Here is a 19,655-nt window from a genome sequence, read left to right as displayed (position 1 = left end):
AGAGCTTGTGTAATTCTGGCATATTTCCCACTTTTAATCCAACAATTAAATGTGGTGCAGAGAAAGAAGAAATGAACCAAACAAAGAAAGGGAAAAGAGGCTAAGTGAGGAATGAAAATTAGTATTAGATTCAGCTTTTTCATAATCTTAAAAAGAGTTGCAGCATCAGAATTTACCATTCAAATCCTAGAGTTCCAATTTTATATAAAGAAAATGAGGTTTAAATTCGAAGAAAATTATGTATGATTTTAACCTATTGTGCCACGGATCAACCACAGAAAGATGGTTTTATATAAAGTCATTTCAGCATTTCCAGATGGTCCAACAAATAAACTCGCACATAGTTCCACCAGAATGCAAGCACAGAAAGTAATAGTATCCCAGAGTAATATCTCATAATCAAATTCAACATATATTTTTATAGGGGTACTTACACTCAACTCCCAGGGGTAATTGCAGGTGATTCCCCTCACGTTTAAAAAATTACATCATTCTCCCTCAAGGTTTGTTCCGTTGTCACACTTAGCCCTCTCCGATAAAGGTCAACGTCAGTCAATGGCCACTTATGATGACATCATCCAGTGAAAAACTACATTTACCCTTACTATAGTTGAAAAGACATTTGCATCCTTACTTTTTTATTTAAATTTCAATATAATAAAAATAAAAATAAATTTAAAAAAATGATGAAGAAGAGTATTAAAACATCCAAATTCAATGCCTCCTATATCCTATTTCTGTAGAGCATCTTCTCTCAATCTACTCTCTCTATAACCTCTTTACCAGATTTATCAATGTACAATCTCCATCATAATTGATTACATATACATTTAATTGATTACAATTACAATATCGACAACAGTCATTATCCATAAAATGCAATAGCAGACCTTCACCACTGAACAACCACTATGCAACTCCATCAACGATATAGTTGTCCATGAAAAGTCAGTATTTAATTCTCACCTTACTGTCATTTGAAGTAAATTGCAAAGTGACTGACAATCTGTGACCGCAATATCAAGGTTATAACATGATTGAATCAGTTAAATTAGAATCACCAAAACCAGTACAACACACAAACCTCGCAAGCATGGATTCGAATTCAGAACTCAAAGATTGGGGATTAAGAAAAAAAAATGTCAACCGTCATCGCAGTTGTTTTCTCCGCTGCCGGCTTGCAAAGGAGATTCAGAAAATCATCGCATCCCTATCACAATTTATTTTTCTCTTTATAAATTTGTATTAGCCACCTCTTACAGTAACAGTTACATACACATCTATGTCTCTATATAATATATATATATAAATCATCGCACCGATTGATTCAATCAGAACAATCTGTCGAGCCAAACCCACACAGAGAGCATCACTCTCCCCAAACTCTCCATCGCCTCAAGAACCGCCTCTCCAGTCGCTTCGACGAGTCCACCGAGCTCATCGATCTCCGAAAAGAGAGAGAAATCAAGCCGAAGCGCCACCTTACTTGCTGGAACCTGATCTGGCATGGATTCGTCTCCATCGTCGGCACTGTCATCTTCCCCTCACCTAAAAAGAAGCTCACAGTGCTGCCGGACCCTCCATCGTGCTCTCGTACGCCGCATCTGGCATCTCTGCACTGCTATCCTATTATGTTATCCCTATTTAGGATAAAAGAGTAATTTACTACCACATTATCATTAGTATTATAATATGGAGGGTATATTAGTATATTCACATAAATTTCTAACACAACTCGCCGGCGGTCACATTAGAGGAAGATTAGTGTAATTTTTGAAACTTAAAAAGTACCATCTGTAATTACGCCTAACCTCAAGGGCGATAAGTAAAATTATTTATTATCGTCTGTAATAAATAAATGGAATACATTTAATGAAATCAACGTCATGTAGTCTCGTAATAATAAATTTGACAAAAATATTGATGTGATCTACGTCACTATTATTGTAGGCACAAAAATTGGGTTTAGTGTATTTTTTTTTATAGTGAGTATCACACCCTTTAACACCCTTAAAGTTTTAATTTGATACAAATAGGTCTTTCTTGACACATAAAAATTATAATTTGATTAAATTGTCCTTATATACACATTTTACATATTATTTAAAATGTATGATTTTTTGAAATGGCAAAAATGGTTATTTAGTACATAAGGGGGTGTGAATGTGATACGCACTGTAAACATATTATAGGAGTATTTTAGCACTTAATAAACTATTGTTGTGAATCTTTTCATCTTAGATTTAATTGAGAAAATAGTTTTATCGCGATTTGAATAATACGATGACGGTAAGTGATTGAACACTCATTTGAATATACTGTACATTAATTTGACAATTGTGACAACATATGTGACAACATATTTTTTTATTTTTTATTTTTTTAAGAGAGATAATATATGTTAGCATAAATATATAGAGCTAAAAAAAACATTTAATATACTATTAGCATAAATATATAGAGCTAAAAAATACATTCCAAAAGGTGAGAGAAAATTCTTAAATTTGGATTGAATCTAGTTAATGTACACGTAACAACTCTATATTATAAGATTATTATAATACACGTTTCTTGAACGTTTCTAAAAATTAGAAAGGCAAAACGTATATTATAACGTAAAGATAAAGGAGCTTTTATGTGATTCTTAGAACCGGATCCACTTCGGTGTTCTTTGCCATCGGTAAACTTAATTCAGCCTTAGACCTTTGAAAGCTAGAACCTAAGGTGTAGAGTGTGGTTCACAATTCAACGAATCTTTAAGAATAAAAGATACCATTCATAACCTCCACCATTATATAACACTACACTCTCTATCTACACAAGCCTCTTTAGAAAACAATAATATACATTATATATATATATATATATATATATATATAACAACGCCATTATATAATGGTTTTGTTTCTACTCTAATATAATGGTAGTGTTAATATATACTATATATATGTGTGTGTGAGTGTGTATGGGTAAAGTGCAGAAAACAAATGTACTGTACATATCACATTCTTTACGTACAAAAAAAATACCTTTAAAGTTTTAATTTTGTACAAATAAGTTCAGACAAATTTAAACCTTAAGTTAACTAAATTACTCTTATTGAACTATTTTATAAAATATATAAAAATAAATAATTTTGTAAAATAACCGAAAATGACATTATTGGAAGACGTCCCTCACATGCAAAAAAACACTCCTGAAGTTTTAATTTTTTTATAAATAGGTCTCTCTGACAAATTTAAACTCTAAATTGACTAAATTACCCTTACTGAACCATTTTAAAAAATGTATAAAAAAAAATAATTTTATAAAATGACCAAAAATGACACTATTGGAGGACACTGGCAACGGATAAGTAAAGATAAAAATAGAAAATAAAAATATAAGCATAAAAGAAAAGTAAAGATAAAAATAGAAAATAAAAACCGAAAATAAAGTACAAACTAAAGAAAACAAATCTGTTCTAAACTCCGAAAACCAGTGCACACTAATATTGAGATTTTTTTTTTTTTTTTTTTTTTTTTAACAGTGTAGGTACGAAAAATAAAATAAAATAATTTAATAGAAAACTGTAAATCGAAATCTCAAAAAATTCAAATTCTTGTTTTATAAATTCTCAAAGTTTTTTTTTTTTTTTTTTTTAAAAAAAAAAAAAATGAAAAAGAAGAAGGTAATGTGCATATAACACCCTTGTAATATGATATTAGTAGCATATATACCCAATTGGGCATTTTCAAAAGAATAAAAGGGCAAAACAAATATTATAACACTAATTTATGTCAGATTTCTGATTGAGGGGTATTTTTGCACAATGTGAAAATATTAAAGGTGTTTTTTACACACTTTTTCAAATAGATAACACTATTTTAGAGCCCTTCCTTCATGTTCTTTTCTACAAATCAATTGGTAAACTTTCTAATTAAACATTAATACACGATTAAATGAGCTAATCGTTGAAAGTAGAGATGATCATTACATACAAATATCGGGCAAATTAAAATAATTTCCATAAAAATTCAAAGCCATAGAAGCTTAACTTTACTTTCAATTGTAATCCTGCTATAATTAATAAGTAAATATAATCACCAAAAATTTTTACTCTCCCCCAGAAGACATGGTAATGGATGATGCTGCAACGAAATAAGATCAATTTTGCTGCCACTACTTCCAACAAATGTAACAAATCCAATCAATTTCATTATTTTTTAAAAAAATTAATAAAAAAATAGTGCAACAATATCAAGTAATGCAAAACAAGATCAATTTCGCTACTCAACCAATTTCACCACCTGGGTAAGGTGATGTAGAGTGTTGTAATTAGTAGATTTTAGAAGTTTCACCCAACAATTTTACTATGCTTACTCTCAACAAACCCAACCAATTCCAGGTGGGGTGATTTTTCAAGTCTTTCAAAGTGACGTAGAGCATAGTTAGTAAAATTCGGTACCCCAAAAAAAAAAAAAAAAAAAAAAAAAATACGGATTCGGAAACGTAGAAGTGTAATCGTTCTATACAGAATGGTGATATTAAAACTTAAATGGATAAAAATTGTATGTACATTAAAATTTATAAATAATATAGATGAAGAGTATCATTTGTAACCAACAAATTATAGGGGAGAGACTAATACCAACAGATTATAGGGGAGAGACTAACATGACAAGCTTAAGAATATAACCCACCCTTGCAACAATATAAATAAGGTTGTAATTTTCACTACCCATCTATTATCACGGCCAAATAAAAATCTGTTTACATATAAGATTAGAAATAAATAATACTAGTAACAAATAACATTTTATATTAAAAGCTACCACCAATAACATTTGGCCGGTTGAACTTCATTCCCAATTTATGAAAAACTTTCCAAACCCAACTATACAAATTAGCTTTCACTTAGCAGCTAGCACATATATAAAGTTAACATGAACAGAATAGATAAATAATCACTATAATTGTTACAATGGAATTATTAATTTATTTAACTAAAGAACTTTAGACAACAGATTAGATAAAATAAATAATACCTCCAATAAGATTTGGTTCGTTGAACATCATTCCCAATTTATGGTAAACTTTACAAACCCAATTATAAAACTTGTCATTAGCACATATATGTAAAGTTAACATGAACAGAATAGGTAAATAATCACTACAATTGTTACACTGGGAGTACTTATTTAACTAAAGGAACCACTAATTCAATGGTTTTGGGTAATATTGTTTTTATCTGCCAGGCACGCTCTCTGACATCTTCTATCAACTTGGCTCTTATAGGTGGAACTTCTTTATATTCTAAAAAAGGAAAAGGATGAATAATTATTTTCTCTAGTGATGCCGCAACCACTAGTATGTGGAGAACAAGCTCAACTTCGCTGCAGCTACGCCCACCAAAATCAACCAATTCTACCACCTTAAGGCATTGATGATGACATTTGGTCGCCTCTTTTTCAGCATTTATAGCTGCAATTTGATCAGCCCGTCTTACCTGCCAGCACCACAGGAGATGACATTATTAGCAGACAAGGTTAACAGTATAAAAAACTTTTAAACCAATAAAGATTTGTAATTTTTGGTACCCGTTTATCATTCGCACTCAGCATCAACTGCCATGGAGGAAGATAAGTCAGATTAAAACTTGTTTACACAAGATTGGATAAAATAAATAATAAAACACTTACCATAACTTGTTTTCAACATGCATTTCGTTAAGATGAAAATTTTTCAAGAAAATTGTGGGAAAGTATTGTTTTGACAGTTTGAATAACATGAAAGTGAAAAGAAAATGATCATACTTACCAAACCTATCCTTGTGATTTCAAATACTAGAAAAATAAATGAATTTGTGTTACATCAATCTTCCCCATATCCAAACAACAATAAAGGTTTCCTAATATTTTTCTCATGCGGAACTCATTAATGGTTTAACTTTATTCTTAATTCAACTAACATTACAACTTACAAGTTCCAAAAATTAAAGTGCGTCTTTTCAATTTTTACAATAACATATAATTTTCAACTGTTACATTGAATGAACCGGCGTTTTTTTTTTTTTTTTTGGGTAAAATAACACTATATACATCTGCAATATATATTAAAAAATAAAAATAAATACAAACTTGTTGTAAATAAAGTTTTTTAGAGCATGGGCATGGATCACAAATTTAAGAGTGGTGGGTAGAATTATGACATTGCCGATGAGTTTCCCCTAATGTCAAATGTTTGCCTTTAGACCATCGATCAGGAAACACCAAAATACACATCAGTGTCTTAATACATCTCCCTGTTCTACACTTCTAATCTTGTCATCAATACATTTTCCTGTGCTAGACTTCTAATCTTGCCAGGAAACTCGTTCTCATAAACACCTCCTCTAATCTACCATTCATAGCCAAGGCACCCAACTTGTGAGCCACATAAACTACTTTATTAGCACAATTGAACAACGGCGTGTTCAGCATTGTTAAGGCTGAGAGATGCAGAAACAACAGGTAATGCCATAATAGGAAACTAAACTATAGAACACAAATTTTGTGAGAAACTAAAATTTTCATTTTTATGCTGGAAATGTTTTGGAAAAAATCAACCACTTGTAGGAATCCTAATTTTTTATAAATTTTCCTTTTTATCCTATCCAAACTCAAAAAAATTAAATCTCTTCCATTTTTTTCCTTTCCTACTTCTTTCAAACCAAACATACCCACTGTGATTCAAGTGCTCATCTGTTACCTGCAATGACACAGGCTTGAGTCCCGAAATCAGCCTACCTAGAAATAGGAGTAAGGCTGCTTACCATCTAACTCTTTCAGGCCAAGCTAGATGTAGGAGCCTTGTGAATGGGGAACGAATATATATATATATATATATATATATATATATATATATATATATATATATATTATATATTTCAGTGGTGATTCAAGTAGGGCATCATCAAATGAACCGAGGACTTGGCTCATTAAGAGCTCGGCTCGGGCTCGTTCGTTTAGCTAACGAGCCGAGCTTGAGCACAAATTCTGAGCTCGTTTAATAAACGAGCTGAGCCTAAACATTGTTAGGCTCGGCTCGTTAGGCTCATGAACAGGCTCGTTTATCAGTAATTTATAATGTTTTGATCCAACCCAATAAATTTGATCCATTAAACAACATAAGCCCAGATGTATAATACATTCCTAATATCTTATTATCTAAATGAAAAACCCAAAGACAAAATGGCCCATATTTCATTAGTCCCAACTGACCTACCCATTAATGTTGACACATAACAAACCCTAATCTTATACGTATCATTATCTGCAATGATGCGCAGCACATCCCCATTTTGCCTCTCTTATCTTTCATTCTTCTTCAGTATTTCGTATTCTTTTGGGACAACAAAGGACGAATCATGAAATTAATTGCAAAAAATGAACGATGCACAGCTGTTAATGATATCAAACAATCTCAACCTCAAGGTATGCCGTATGCATATACATATAACTATACATCTATAACTCAACACACAATTTGTTCGTGTTATGTATATACACTCATCTATTGTGTATTATATATGTGTATATCTATGCGCAAACAAGTCCCAATTGAGCCAAGCCGAGCCTGACCTCGCCCATATTCTGACGAGTCGAGCTTGAGCTTGGCTAGGTCAAGCTTGCCCGAGCCCGAGCACCTCTCAGATTGTAGAAAGCCGAGCTTGAGCATGACAAAGCTCGGCTCGACTCGGTTCATTTGCAGCCCTAGATTCAAGTAATGCCACCAGGTTATGCAACAAACTCTTGTCATCAAAAGCAATGTCACAAAGCAACTCAGTTACATAATGGTCATTAATACTGGATATAACATCAGGAACCATCCATATAAGAAAATCACAAAGAAACATCACCACAATTTGGTTATTTTCGATATCCCTGCAGAAACTGTCCCCTGTTGCTTTAACTGGCATTAGAAGCTACAAAACACTCTAATAATAATCACTCCCAGAGCATAAGTGTAGATTAGAAGCTGAGGTGGTTTATAAAAATATTAAAATTCCTTAACATGCCAGAAGCCTGACTCTTGTCAAATCACTCATTCTAATTCAATATCTATTCAATGTCAGTTATGAAAACAAAATTCACTTCATGCTAAGGGGAGGATTAAAGTGAACAATTCTCCATACAAATTTACTTCTAGCAGTACCAGGAGATTGAGCGTGCTTCAGAACATCACAAAATTTAAACAATCGAGTTAATTCCTCAAGGAATGACCACGAACTGAATCGTCCATGAAGTTTTTTGGAATAGCACAAAGAGAATTTATCTTGATGTCCTTGGGTTAACAATTTTTTTTATTTTTTATTTGTTAAATAATATTTCATTAAAAGCATTCAAAAGGAGAGCGCGCCCAAGAGAACATGTACAAAACAATAAACTCTATGCCAAAAGAATCCCCTATACACTCAAACTATCCACAAAGGCTAGAAAATCCAATACAATCCCTCCCATTAACCCAAACTAAAAAAGAACAAAGAATGGACAGTTCTAATACCCAAATAGAAGATTCCTTCCCTATTTCGTTCTACACACAAGCCCCACCAAATACAAAGTGGAATCACTCTACATGCATCCCAAGCTAGCAACCCGACTATACAACCATTCAAAACCTCGAGCATCCTCCACGTGGAACCTGGCAAGACCCAACAAACTAAAAAGGGAAACAAACATGTCCACACATCCCTAGCCAACGCATAATGTAAGAAAAAGAACATCAATCAAACTATTAATCCCTCTTTGCACATGCATCACCAATTTACCAAGATTTGAATCCTCTTTCTTGTCGATTGTAAAAATCCTCCTAAAAACAACCGTCAATCCAAAAAAAGCAACCTCGAGGCAACTTTTGGTATGCCAAACTGCCCTCCTAGGAATGGTGGACCTCGAGCATTTGGAAGCCTCCAGTTAAAAGAGGACACTTCGTACTGACCTTCCCTGGATTCCTCCCAAACCCATACATCAGCCCCCTTAACTACCACCCTCTGATGGTAAGACGCCGCCAAGAACTCAACCATGTCTTCCATTTCCCAATCCTGAAGAGATCTCACAGACGACAAATCACAAGTCATCCTTCTGCCATCAAGGCGATAACAAACAGCTATGAAGACATGACGATCTAGAGATATCCTAAAAAACCTCTGAAAAACACTTGCGATTCACCAATCCCCACACCATGGATCAATGTTGTTAAAGGCGTGCCTAGGCTCGAGGCTCAGGTTTAGCGCCTGTTGTCATCCCAGGCTCATTTATATTTACCAAGCACGTGCCTCGGTTGCGCCTCGTCATGTATGTGAGGTGCGCCTTTCTTAAGCCAAAAAGAATGCTTTTGGAACTTAATAAACAAAAAAGAAAGCCCAAGCATACAATAGAAAGAACTTTTGTTCAAAAGAATAAACAAATAAGAAAGCCCAATAGTAAAGTGTTAACCGAACAGCGATAGAATGAGATTGTGAGATGAAAATTAAGCCCTAGTTGAAGAGATGAACGAGGAAGTCACATCAGTTCTTTCTTTCTTTTTTTCTCCTCCACTCTTCTTATCTTTGTTTACATCTCTCTCTTCGTCTAGTTCTCATCTCACTCTGCCTTTTTTATTTTTTGGCTATGTTTTTCCCTTCTTTTTTTTTTTCTTGTTAACAATTTTTTTTTGTTAACAGATTTATTTCTTTTTGTACTTTTTTTACCATTCAAAAAAACACATTTTGCATTGCCTTCCAAGAAAACAAATTTGTACTCTGTTTTATGATTGTTGGATGCTTGTATAGTTGATGGATTTACTTTTTTATATTTAATATTAATTTTTAGAATATTGATATGACTTATGAGATATGAATGTTATTATGATAGTTTAAATTTTTAATTGTGCGCCTCACTTCACTCGGGCGTGCACCTCGCCCCTAGGCTCCAAAGGACCTCTAGCGCCTTAGGCCTTTAATAACACTGCCGTGGATCAAACCAAAACCTAATCTGCCTCCTAGAGATCTCTCTCTGAACCAGGTATGATTGGAAAATTCAATTCCACCCTCCCCCAATCCAAGAAAAAGGTTAAAACCACAAGGGGCTAATGTTTGCCGCCTTACCGATGCAATTAGTGGCCAAACTTCAACTTCATAGCAAATTTCACTCTCTTCTACAGGTTTTATAATAGTAAAAACGTTACACAACTACTTACCTAAAAAATAAAAAATAAAAAAGGTTATACAATTGTTCAGACCCACACGCTAAAACTAATAGAATGGAAATACAGTAGCTCAGAGACATTATCCTTTGTGGAATGGAAGGCCAAGCTGTTAGCACGTAACCGCTGTTTTAAGGCTAAGAATAACCACTTTATTTATTAATGTGAAAGGTTGCTTTTCCAACACCTTAATTGATGGCTAAGCAATTAGCCTTTTTCATTATAAAACGGTAAAACCATTTCAACTTTACAAGCAAGAAGATAAAACAATATTTATCTACATGATACATGAACTTATATGAGTTCCATTTTATTTAAGTACAAATAGCACATGCATACAGAAAGTTTGCTTCCACCAAGGTCCAATTTGTCAAATAAATGACCATGCACAAATGTTAAATTAGCGTATAAATGATGAAGTAAAAGTAATGCGGGAATCCCATGTTCATATTTATGATAAAATTCTAATTGTAAGTTAGCTCACTATAATTTATCAATTTAAGCACTTTATACTTTTAAGCATTAGGTACAAATTCCTTTTTATTTAGGCTGGTAATAACATATTGACATTATTTACATTCTAGTAACATATTGTAAGACTTCGACTTTTTCTCATCTGTAATCACATGAAAAAACATAGCAGCTAAGGTTAAACAAGATAAGAGTTGCTAGGTTCAATAAATCTTTTTATAAATTTATGTTTGTGACCTGATGATATACATTTCTTCTCTCTCTTTTTTTTCCCCTTAATTTCCTTTTCATAATTGAAGACAATATAAGATATTTGCCTCTCTTTCAAATTCTTATATTTCTCAGCCTCTTATCCCATTCCATTCTATCTGTCTACTTTTCCCAAACACTTGACGCAAAGCTGTGGTAAATTCAGAAGGCCTCCATGAAAGATTTTGCTTAAGGTTACTCAAATCGTATAAAGCACAAACCCACCAAGTACTCAAAATTAAGGGTTTAATTGTTATCTTCTTCATCTTCAAATTGTTCTTTAAATTTAATTGGGGTAAGGAAAAAAAAAAAATATTCAGTAAGAAATCAAGTTCGATATGTTTCCTCTTTTAGCTTGTAAATTGGAATTTATTTACAGAGGCAAGTGTGGCAGGGTGACATTATCATCTTTCTGAAGTTCAAAGATTTGCCTACTTGTAATGGTGATTGGTCATGGACAACTTATTTTGCGTAATCGTCTTACTCACTGATACGCTTGTGTGCGTCTTACTAACAGTAGTCCTTCGTAATACACTCACTATTTGATGCGGCACGGAGTCAATGACACCGTTTTCACCTCCTCAGCCTCTTCAACAAAGATCTTATATTCTATCATATGTGTACCTGTCTGCTTTCACCTCTCCCTCTCTTGTTCTTATCTCTCTACATTTAAGTCAATTTAAAATCATACAAGTATTTAAAATAAATCAATAATAATAATTTCATCAGAAACCAAACCTTAAATTACAAAGAAAGGATACTTACCTCAACAGTAAACTTGGACAATTTAGGAGCCGCCTTAATCACAGAAGTTAAACTGAGAAGGCTGTCATTTTCATTTCCCATGACAAACAATTCCACTTCCTTGAGATTAACTAGCGCACGAAAATACTTGGGAAACCGATGGAAGTCCTAACCAAAAGCAACCACAAGCTGATCATGATGTTTACGACAACCACAACCAAAAAAGAAAATAAAAGCATAAAATCACGTGTTGATTGTGTATTCTAACCTCAACAAACACTTGTAACTTGAGCTTTTCTATTTGAGCAATATAGCTGGAATGCTTGTAAGATTCAAAAACAAAGGATGAACAGAAACGTCCCCCGATAGATAGCTCAGAGAGAAGAGGGACGTTTTTAAAAGGCACACTTATATCCCGTCCAAAGTAGGTGAATGAAACAAGATTAATTGCAGAAATTTCAGGTTTTTCCAAAGAGTGACATTGAGATAACTCTAAGTGCTTCAATTTGAGAGATGGGCCAGCAACTTTTAGATTCACTAGAGACGTTGATCCCACAATGCATAATTGTTCAAGAAACACACAGATGGATAGGAAATGCTCAAGCACCTCATCCATGATATTAACACCAACCAAACGAAGGGTGGTTAGGGAGCAAAAACCATCTGTGAAACCCATAGTCCGTGACACATGATGACTGTTTGAAGTCATATTAATGAATTTGAAGCTTTCCAGGCTTGGAAAGTTGTAAAATTTAAGCCAGGGAAAGGGTAACCTGCCAGCCATCACATCCAATTCAAACCTTTGAACACCCTTTTCCATTGCAAACTTAATCCAGTCATCGATATCGCTGGGGAAGCTCTTATGGAAACAAAAAGAAATCCTCATTTCATCTATAAAGGTGCCAAGATGCAATTCCAAGACCTTATTCACCCAACTAACATACTTAGTAGGCTCTTCAAAAGGAGGAGTTTGGTCCACCCAACACACATACTTAGTAGGCTCTTCAAGTGAAGTACCATCTGCTGAAGGAGCTCGCAATGTCTTTGAATCAAAGTTGAAACTACCAGTTAAATATCTCCATAAATATCTCCATCTGTGTGAGAGAACACTAGTACGTGCAGCTTCCTTAAGTGTCAAAAGAGACAAGATGGCAATGATGATGTCGTCTGGCAATCCACTAATTCCATTCTTCATATGCTCTTTTCTCTGAACATCCAAATAATTGTAAACACAAGAAAAAGAAATCATCGTCAACAAGGGTAAAGTGCAAAAAAAAAAACAAAAACCCTTGAACTATTGCCCTCTTTTGCAAATTACCCCCACCCCCCCCCCCCCCAAAAAAAAAAAAAATTGCTTCAATTAAGGACAAATTCATCACAAAAGACTATTTTCCCCTTTCTCATTAAATTCATCATTTCTTATTAATTTATTTTTATTATCTTTTCTCTTATATAAATATTAGTTATACCATTTACCTTCATTTTATACAATATATTATTTGTGATACAATATAGTCATGAAAAATCAATTAATTACTTAAATAAATAAAAAATGCAATGCAATATATTCATGAAAAGTTAAAAAATTACTTGAATTGTTTTAAAATTTTCTACTTAAGATTTTTATTTAAACAAAGAATTTAAAAAATTAAAAGTAAATTTATGCAAATTTAATGGAGAATATGCATAGAATTAGTATGAATTTTTTTCATAATTTATTTCAAAAAGAAAAATAGATTAAATGCAATTCAATAAGAAAATGCATTATGGTCATTTAAAGAAAAATAGTCTAGGCATTGGAACATTTTGCAACAAAATGTGATAGTTCAAGGGGTATTATGCACAAAATATACTTCAAGGGGAGTTATATGCAAATTCGGAAATAGTTCAGGGGTTTTTTGCACATTACACAAAAATTATTGAAACCATTACTTTACTAAAAATTTAAGGATCACCATAGAATCATCACGATTGGCAAAAAACAAACAAGCAAAATTTCTCATACATTTGGAGAAGAATGCGTATTTATTCTTGAAAAAAAGAACATTTTTTTTAAAGTAAAAATAAATAAATAGGTACTACTTTGTCAAAAATTTAATAATGACCACATTAACAATAACCAAAACAGTTTCAAGTTGTTCGTGTAAGCAGTGAAGACAAACACCCAGTGTTAGGACTCAAACTTCAATTTCCCATATGGGAAGAAGAGTTGATACCAGCGGAATAACAAAATTGATAGTTATGAATAAAATCTGAAAAAAAAAAAAAAAAAAATTAGCTTTTCCTTTTTTGCAGTCATTGGAATAGAACTCACCGTCTGTTGCTTGAAAGAAGAGGAACAGTGTCCTATGTTCCTCATTTTAATGATATAGTTGATGCCGTTCCTTATTCAATATTCCACTGAAGATAACTTATGTTACTACAAATACTGCAAAACCAACAACACAATCACAAACATGACAGAAATTAAAAAACCATGAAAATAAGGGAAGAGATTTTACATCAAAGGAAGATTACAAATTATCAAGCCCCATCAAAATTCGGGCCACAACTTCACAATTTAGCTTGCTAGGATCATTCAGAGATCTCCCCTTATTTGCTTTTGCCAACAAAAAGAATAAAATAAAAGTAATTCAGAAGTTCAAAAAATCAGAAAATTGTAACTCGGACATATATATTGTTATTATATATAAATATATACATGTCTATATATAAATACATGGGCAGATATTTATATGGGAAGAGAGAGAGAACGTTCTCGCTACTAACTTAAAACCAAAGGAGATTGATAACATCAGCAACTGGAAAACAAGGAGAAACCCAGACTGAGAAACTTATAGTTGGTATGATGTGCCTAGGTTAGGTGGGTAAATCAGCCTAGACCACCATGTGTGTCATGTATAATGCAGAGTATAGACTGGTCTATTAACCTACACCAGACTAGGCGGTAACTACAATTAGATAAGGATGCCATGGTTGCAGTATTAATGTTTTCAGAGAGATATTTTTGTAGTTTGACAGAGATATTTTGTGGGGTAAATAGTTGCTAAGTTCCTTAGTTGTTAAGAAATTTTGAAAGCCTATCAATAAGCATATATGTGATTCATATAATCACTTTTATTCAGATTAATATTGGGAATATATTGAAACTCGAGACGAGGACTTCCCTTTCTTCTGCTCTCCTTTCTTCTTGTTATTACCCCTCAATCAATCTAGCCTATCAGTTCATTTGGTTTGTAAACCAATATCGATCCAATCCGAATCGGATAAGCACACTAAGCTATCTGATCCTGCGGCTTACCTATTCAATACATATTCGATAATCACTTCCTCGGATGTCCGATCCTGTTAGGGATACCCTTTAGCAATTTATACAAACAAACACAAAAAATTGATACAATCAATTATCTCACTATTACTACTCAGAAATTAAACACCAAATCGAAACATGATAAGATCTATGTAACTAACGTTCATCCAGCTATTGAAAATATGTTTAATATCTTCCATATAAAGGCATATAAAGGCAAAACAAAGGGGATCAAATCTAGGTTAAAAAAAGAGAGATTGAAATGGGCTCTGTAACAAAGAACTAAAATCACCATAAACAGAGAAAAAGACAGGAAATAAGGGGAGAAAAAATCTGAAAAAACTTTAGCAAGATTGAAAATTTAGGGCTTGTAATAATGAAAAGAGAAGCAAAAATAGAAGCAAAAAGGAGAAAGAGTAACTAACCTGAAATACTCCGCAAGGCTGGCTCCCCTTTCCCCTTCGTGCCGTCGATCGATTACTCTCCCTTCACCTTCGTTTCTCTCAACTCTGGAAGCTCGATCCAGACTCTTCTGAAGTTTTCTTCTTGCGTCCTTATAAGAGAGATTGTTATAGTATCTTAGGTGAGAAAAACGTATTTAACATGGTATGTAACATTGTGAATTTGTGATTAGTTTTTTTTGTTTTTACCTTGATTACATCGGCACAGATATGATGCTGATATATACGGAGTATTTTAATATACTTTTCTTTCCTCTCTTATTTCTTTTCTTTCCTCCCTCCTTCATTTACAAAAATTCGTAAATATATTTTTTTACCCACCATATTTACTATGGTCTGTACACTGTTCTTGTTTTTCTCACCTAAGATACATTGTTCAAATATACTTTTCTTTCCTTTCTTATTTCTTGTTCCCTCCCTCCTTCATTCCTCAAGTGAAATAGTACAAACATTTGCTCCATTTTTGTGAATGAATAGTTACCATGGTAGGTAAAAATATATATTTACTTTATATAGAATTTTTGTATATATGTGTGTATACACTGTTCAAATATACTCTTCTTTCCTCCCTTATTTCTTGTTCCCTCCCTCCTTCATTTCAGCAACATATTTGAAATAAAATTGAAATCCCGCCACCCAGCTCCCCTTCTTCTCTCCCAAAATATCAATCAACCCAGTTTAGAATTTGATTTATTTCCAAATAGATTTTGATTTCTTTCCAAATAAAAGCAGGAAGCAAGCTTTATTTCGAAATAGAATAAGCGATTCTATTTCTAAATTGAAGGTCAGATCAGACTTCTCCAATCGAAGCAAGAGTATGATTTCTTTGTTTATGCCATTCTTATGGAAATAAGAGGATTTCCTTAAAAATAAAATCTAAAAATTATGCATGTATCCCAAATTATCCTTATTTGCTACATCACAACAATTTCCCAATTACATCACAACAATTTCCCAACATTTACTTAAAATATATCCCAACGTATTTGTAAAGTGGTGCATCACAACATTTTTCTAAAGTACATCTCAACATTTTTATACAAACATCACCAACTTATTTATAAAGTGCATTCCAACATTTTCCTAAGGTGAATCACAACATTTTCCTAAGGTGCATCCCAACATTTTAGTTGTTGGTGTACCATTTAAAATGGTAATATTTCCTTCTTCTTCTTCGCCTCAGACCGCCGTTCTTCACTTCTTCTTCTTCGCTAGTGCATCCCAACATTTCCAATGGTGAATCTCAACATTTTTCCTAAAATACATCCTAACTTATTATAACTATTCCAACCTAGCCTCAGACCTTCTTTCCTTCTTCTTCGTTTTCCCTTCCCTTCTTCTTCATCTTCGTTTATTTGAAATTCAAACCCTAACTCTCATACCTTCTTTCTTCCCTTCTTCTTTACCTCAAACCTTCCTTTTTCCCTTCTTCTTCTTCGCTCTTCACTTCTTCTTCTTCGCTTCAGACCGCCGTTGATACTGTTTCCTTTTTCCCTTTTAGAGAGAGAAAGGAAGATAATCTTTAGAGAAAGAAAATGTATTTTAAAAATAATATTTAAAGTTTATGTATATACGAAATACAATAGTTATTAGGGTGGTAAAAATTAATTACCTAATTTTTTTAAGGGTCGTGTACACAGACCTCCTCTATGGTTTGCCTTAATTACAGGCGGTACCCTTCCTGTTCTGAAAATTACGCGGGCCTCCCCTACTTTTTAAAATATCTTATACGGACCTCCCTTCTGTTACGGTCAACGCCAGTCAACGACGAAAAATGATGACATCAGCTACTATTTTTCATGAAATACCGAAAATACCCTTGTCCCTACCAATTGATATATATATGATATTATATATATATATATATTTCAGCTAGCAGCATGATCTTTGTGCAGAAACAAACCTGAAAGAAGAAACACAATTTGGTCGAAAGTTGACCGAAGCTTGAGGTATAAAGGAAGGCACCGTATGCGAGTTTGTTATATTTGGGTTGTTGTTATCTGTGATGACAACTTAGCGAGGGGAATGAGTAGATTACAGATAGAGAAGAGATAAAGGTATAAAGAGAAAGTGTAATACCCCTAGTTTTCAAAAGGATCAAATGGGAATTTAATTTTAAAATTTTGATTTTTATTTCATTTTTATTTAATTATATGACTTAGTTGTTTAAATTCATTATTTTATTTGGTGAAATTATTTTATGTGTATTTGCTTAAATTGCTTAATTATTATTTATGTGTTTAATTTAATTGTTGAATTGAAATTGTTTAATTTAATTATTTGATTAGTTTGTAGTTTTAACTGTAATTGTTTTATTTGTGAGTTAATTTAATAATCTGATTAATTTGTGGTTTAAATGAATTATTTGTTTTATTTGGTTGTATATAGTGTAGGTTTAGGGTTTTCTTTTAGGAGGATTAGTTAGCCGTCATATAACTAGTCGTGGAATTAGGATTAGGGTTGTAACAAAGCCTATATATATATAACATTATATGTCAGCAAGGGTTTTTGTGAGACACGTACTTTACTCACGTTTTTGTGAGACACTTTATTCATGTATTAGAAAACAGAGAAACAGAGTGGTGAGGGAAAACATGAAGGGAACTGGGAAAGGGCTTTGGATATGGATTTAAGTTCATGTCAATGAGGAAGGAAGAGGTTGATGGAGAGATAGAACTGGAGCAGTGATTAGAGGAAGGAACAGTCTTGGAGAAATTCTGAAATTTAGAGACAGTGATGAAGGTTTCAAACCGGAATCGTAAGGCAAGTTTCATTCTATTCCTTTCCTGTAAACTTATGTTCTGTGCATTCTTTTTAGTCTCTCGGGATTAATTTAAACTATTAAAACATGGTGGATGATGCATATTATACCAGACAGTATTTTGTTTTCGTTTAAAAGATCTGAAATTGGTTCTTGCATAAAACTGTGTTGAATATGGTTTTAAACCTCTGTAAATTAGTTCGTAAGGGAATTCAAGGAGTTTCTAGGATGGTTTGGACTATAATTTAACACTGAAAACTTTAAAACATAATGTGGATACATGTTTCAGACTTTAAACTGTTCGTATGCTTAGTTAAACTGAAGTTGGTTTTGCTTGCATAAATTGTTGTGTATTGTTTAGCTTTTTGTTAATCGATTCACACTGGAATAGGAGGAGTCTCTAGGGATCTAAGAACTTTAATTGAACCCTAAAAATCTTAGAAAGGTCTAGAATAGGACACTGGACTTCGCCGGAAGCACAGACAGTAATTGCATGAGCAGAGGTGAAGCAGAGGAGTAGAGAAGGCTCAAAGTGGGAGAGAGAAGGCTCTAGATTTGTGGGAGCCGTCTCCCCCTTCAAAGAGCCGGCTCCAAGGGGTAGAGAGCCAGCTCTAAGTGGCAAAAAGCCTGTTCTTTGATTTTAGAGCAGGCTCCCTTGGTTGGGTTGTGTTTGGATGTGGTCTGGACACTGTTTGGGCACCGTTTGGGATTTTAAATGGTTTTAGGGACTGGAATGGGAATTCTAAAAGTAATTACAATGGATTTTAATCCCTCTAATGGTATAATTTGGTTCCTAGGGCAATTGGAAGAAACATGGCAAGAATAAGCAACTTTGTACGCTCTAACGGATAGGACGGATTAAATTGCTAAATCTTGTTTTAAAAATTTAACGGATTATAGCATGGACTTTAAACATTATACCATGCTATATTAGAGCCACCCGTAATAAACTTAGGTCTTAGTACTCATGGATTTAACCGTAAGGAAGTATACAACGGTTTAGGTGGTTAACGGATGGAAGGAGTTTAATTGCCTAATTTAATTTTAGCAATTGAACGGAATATGTATATATTTATAAATCTTATTTTGGTTGCACGCTAGGATCATTTAATTAACAAGTTTGGTCTATGCATAACTTGGACGTTAATGGTTGAAATTCTAAATTCTTTTCTGGACTGCATGGATTTAAGCTTGGAATCTTAATTGCTGTAATGTTAAGCAATACACTGAAATTATTGGACTTTGGTTTAGACTTAAATTGCTGAACTAATACTTAAGTTCTGTCGATCTAATTGGATGTTGGCCTGGAATTAATTGCAGAATTAATTATATATTTTCTATCAAATTATCTGGATGGATGCTGGACTTTAATTTGATAAACTGTTAAACTTTGTCTCGTTAGTTACGTGGATGGATTTTGGATTGCTAGTTGATTAACTGTTTAAATTCTGTATAT

General features: G+C 33.3%; 1 protein-coding gene across 2 annotated transcripts; it reads right to left on the bottom strand.

Annotated features, from left to right (window-relative positions):
* Positions 1-5,007: 5,007 nt before the first annotated feature.
* Positions 5,008-15,574, bottom strand: LOC132308581 (F-box/FBD/LRR-repeat protein At1g13570-like). Of its 2 annotated transcripts, XM_059806711.1 has the most exons (7): positions 15,403-15,574; positions 14,169-14,266; positions 13,982-14,095; positions 11,936-12,874; positions 11,689-11,835; positions 5,580-5,606; positions 5,008-5,488 (listed from the first exon to the last, which is right to left on the bottom strand). In XM_059806711.1, the coding sequence occupies exons 3-7, from the start codon at positions 14,024-14,026 to the stop codon at positions 5,177-5,179; spliced, it is 1,470 nt and encodes a 489-aa protein (XP_059662694.1). In that variant the 5' UTR covers positions 14,027-14,095; positions 14,169-14,266; positions 15,403-15,574; the 3' UTR covers positions 5,008-5,176. The 2 variants fall into 2 exon arrangements, with proteins under 2 accessions (XP_059662694.1, XP_059662686.1); XM_059806703.1 differs by lacking the exon at positions 14,169-14,266.
* Between the last annotated feature and the right edge of the window lie 4,081 nt (positions 15,575-19,655).

Source organism: Cornus florida, unplaced genomic scaffold (assembly GCF_030987335.1).
Source record: "Cornus florida cultivar Cherokee Brave unplaced genomic scaffold, ASM3098733v1 CherokeeBrave_3.0.0_Hap2_Chr01, whole genome shotgun sequence".
Classification (NCBI taxonomy): Eukaryota; Viridiplantae; Streptophyta; class Magnoliopsida; order Cornales; family Cornaceae; genus Cornus; species Cornus florida.
Note: the sequence above shows the minus strand (reverse complement) of the source record. Positions and strands in the feature narration are given on the sequence as shown.

Bases quoted from the DNA above. Each gene is read 5' to 3' on its own strand.
- LOC132308581 (XM_059806711.1), bottom strand. From the start codon at position 14,026: ATGAGGAACATAGGACACTGTTCCTCTTCTTTCAAGCAACAGACG. The intron at 12,875-13,981 runs GTGAGTTCTATT...TTGGATGTTCAG, and splicing joins CTTCTTTCAAGCAACAGACG to AGAAAAGAGCATATGAAGAA. The intron at 5,607-11,688 runs GTAAGTATCCTT...CCTCCATGGCAG, and splicing joins TGTCCAAGTTTACTGTTGAG to TTGATGCTGAGTGCGAATGA.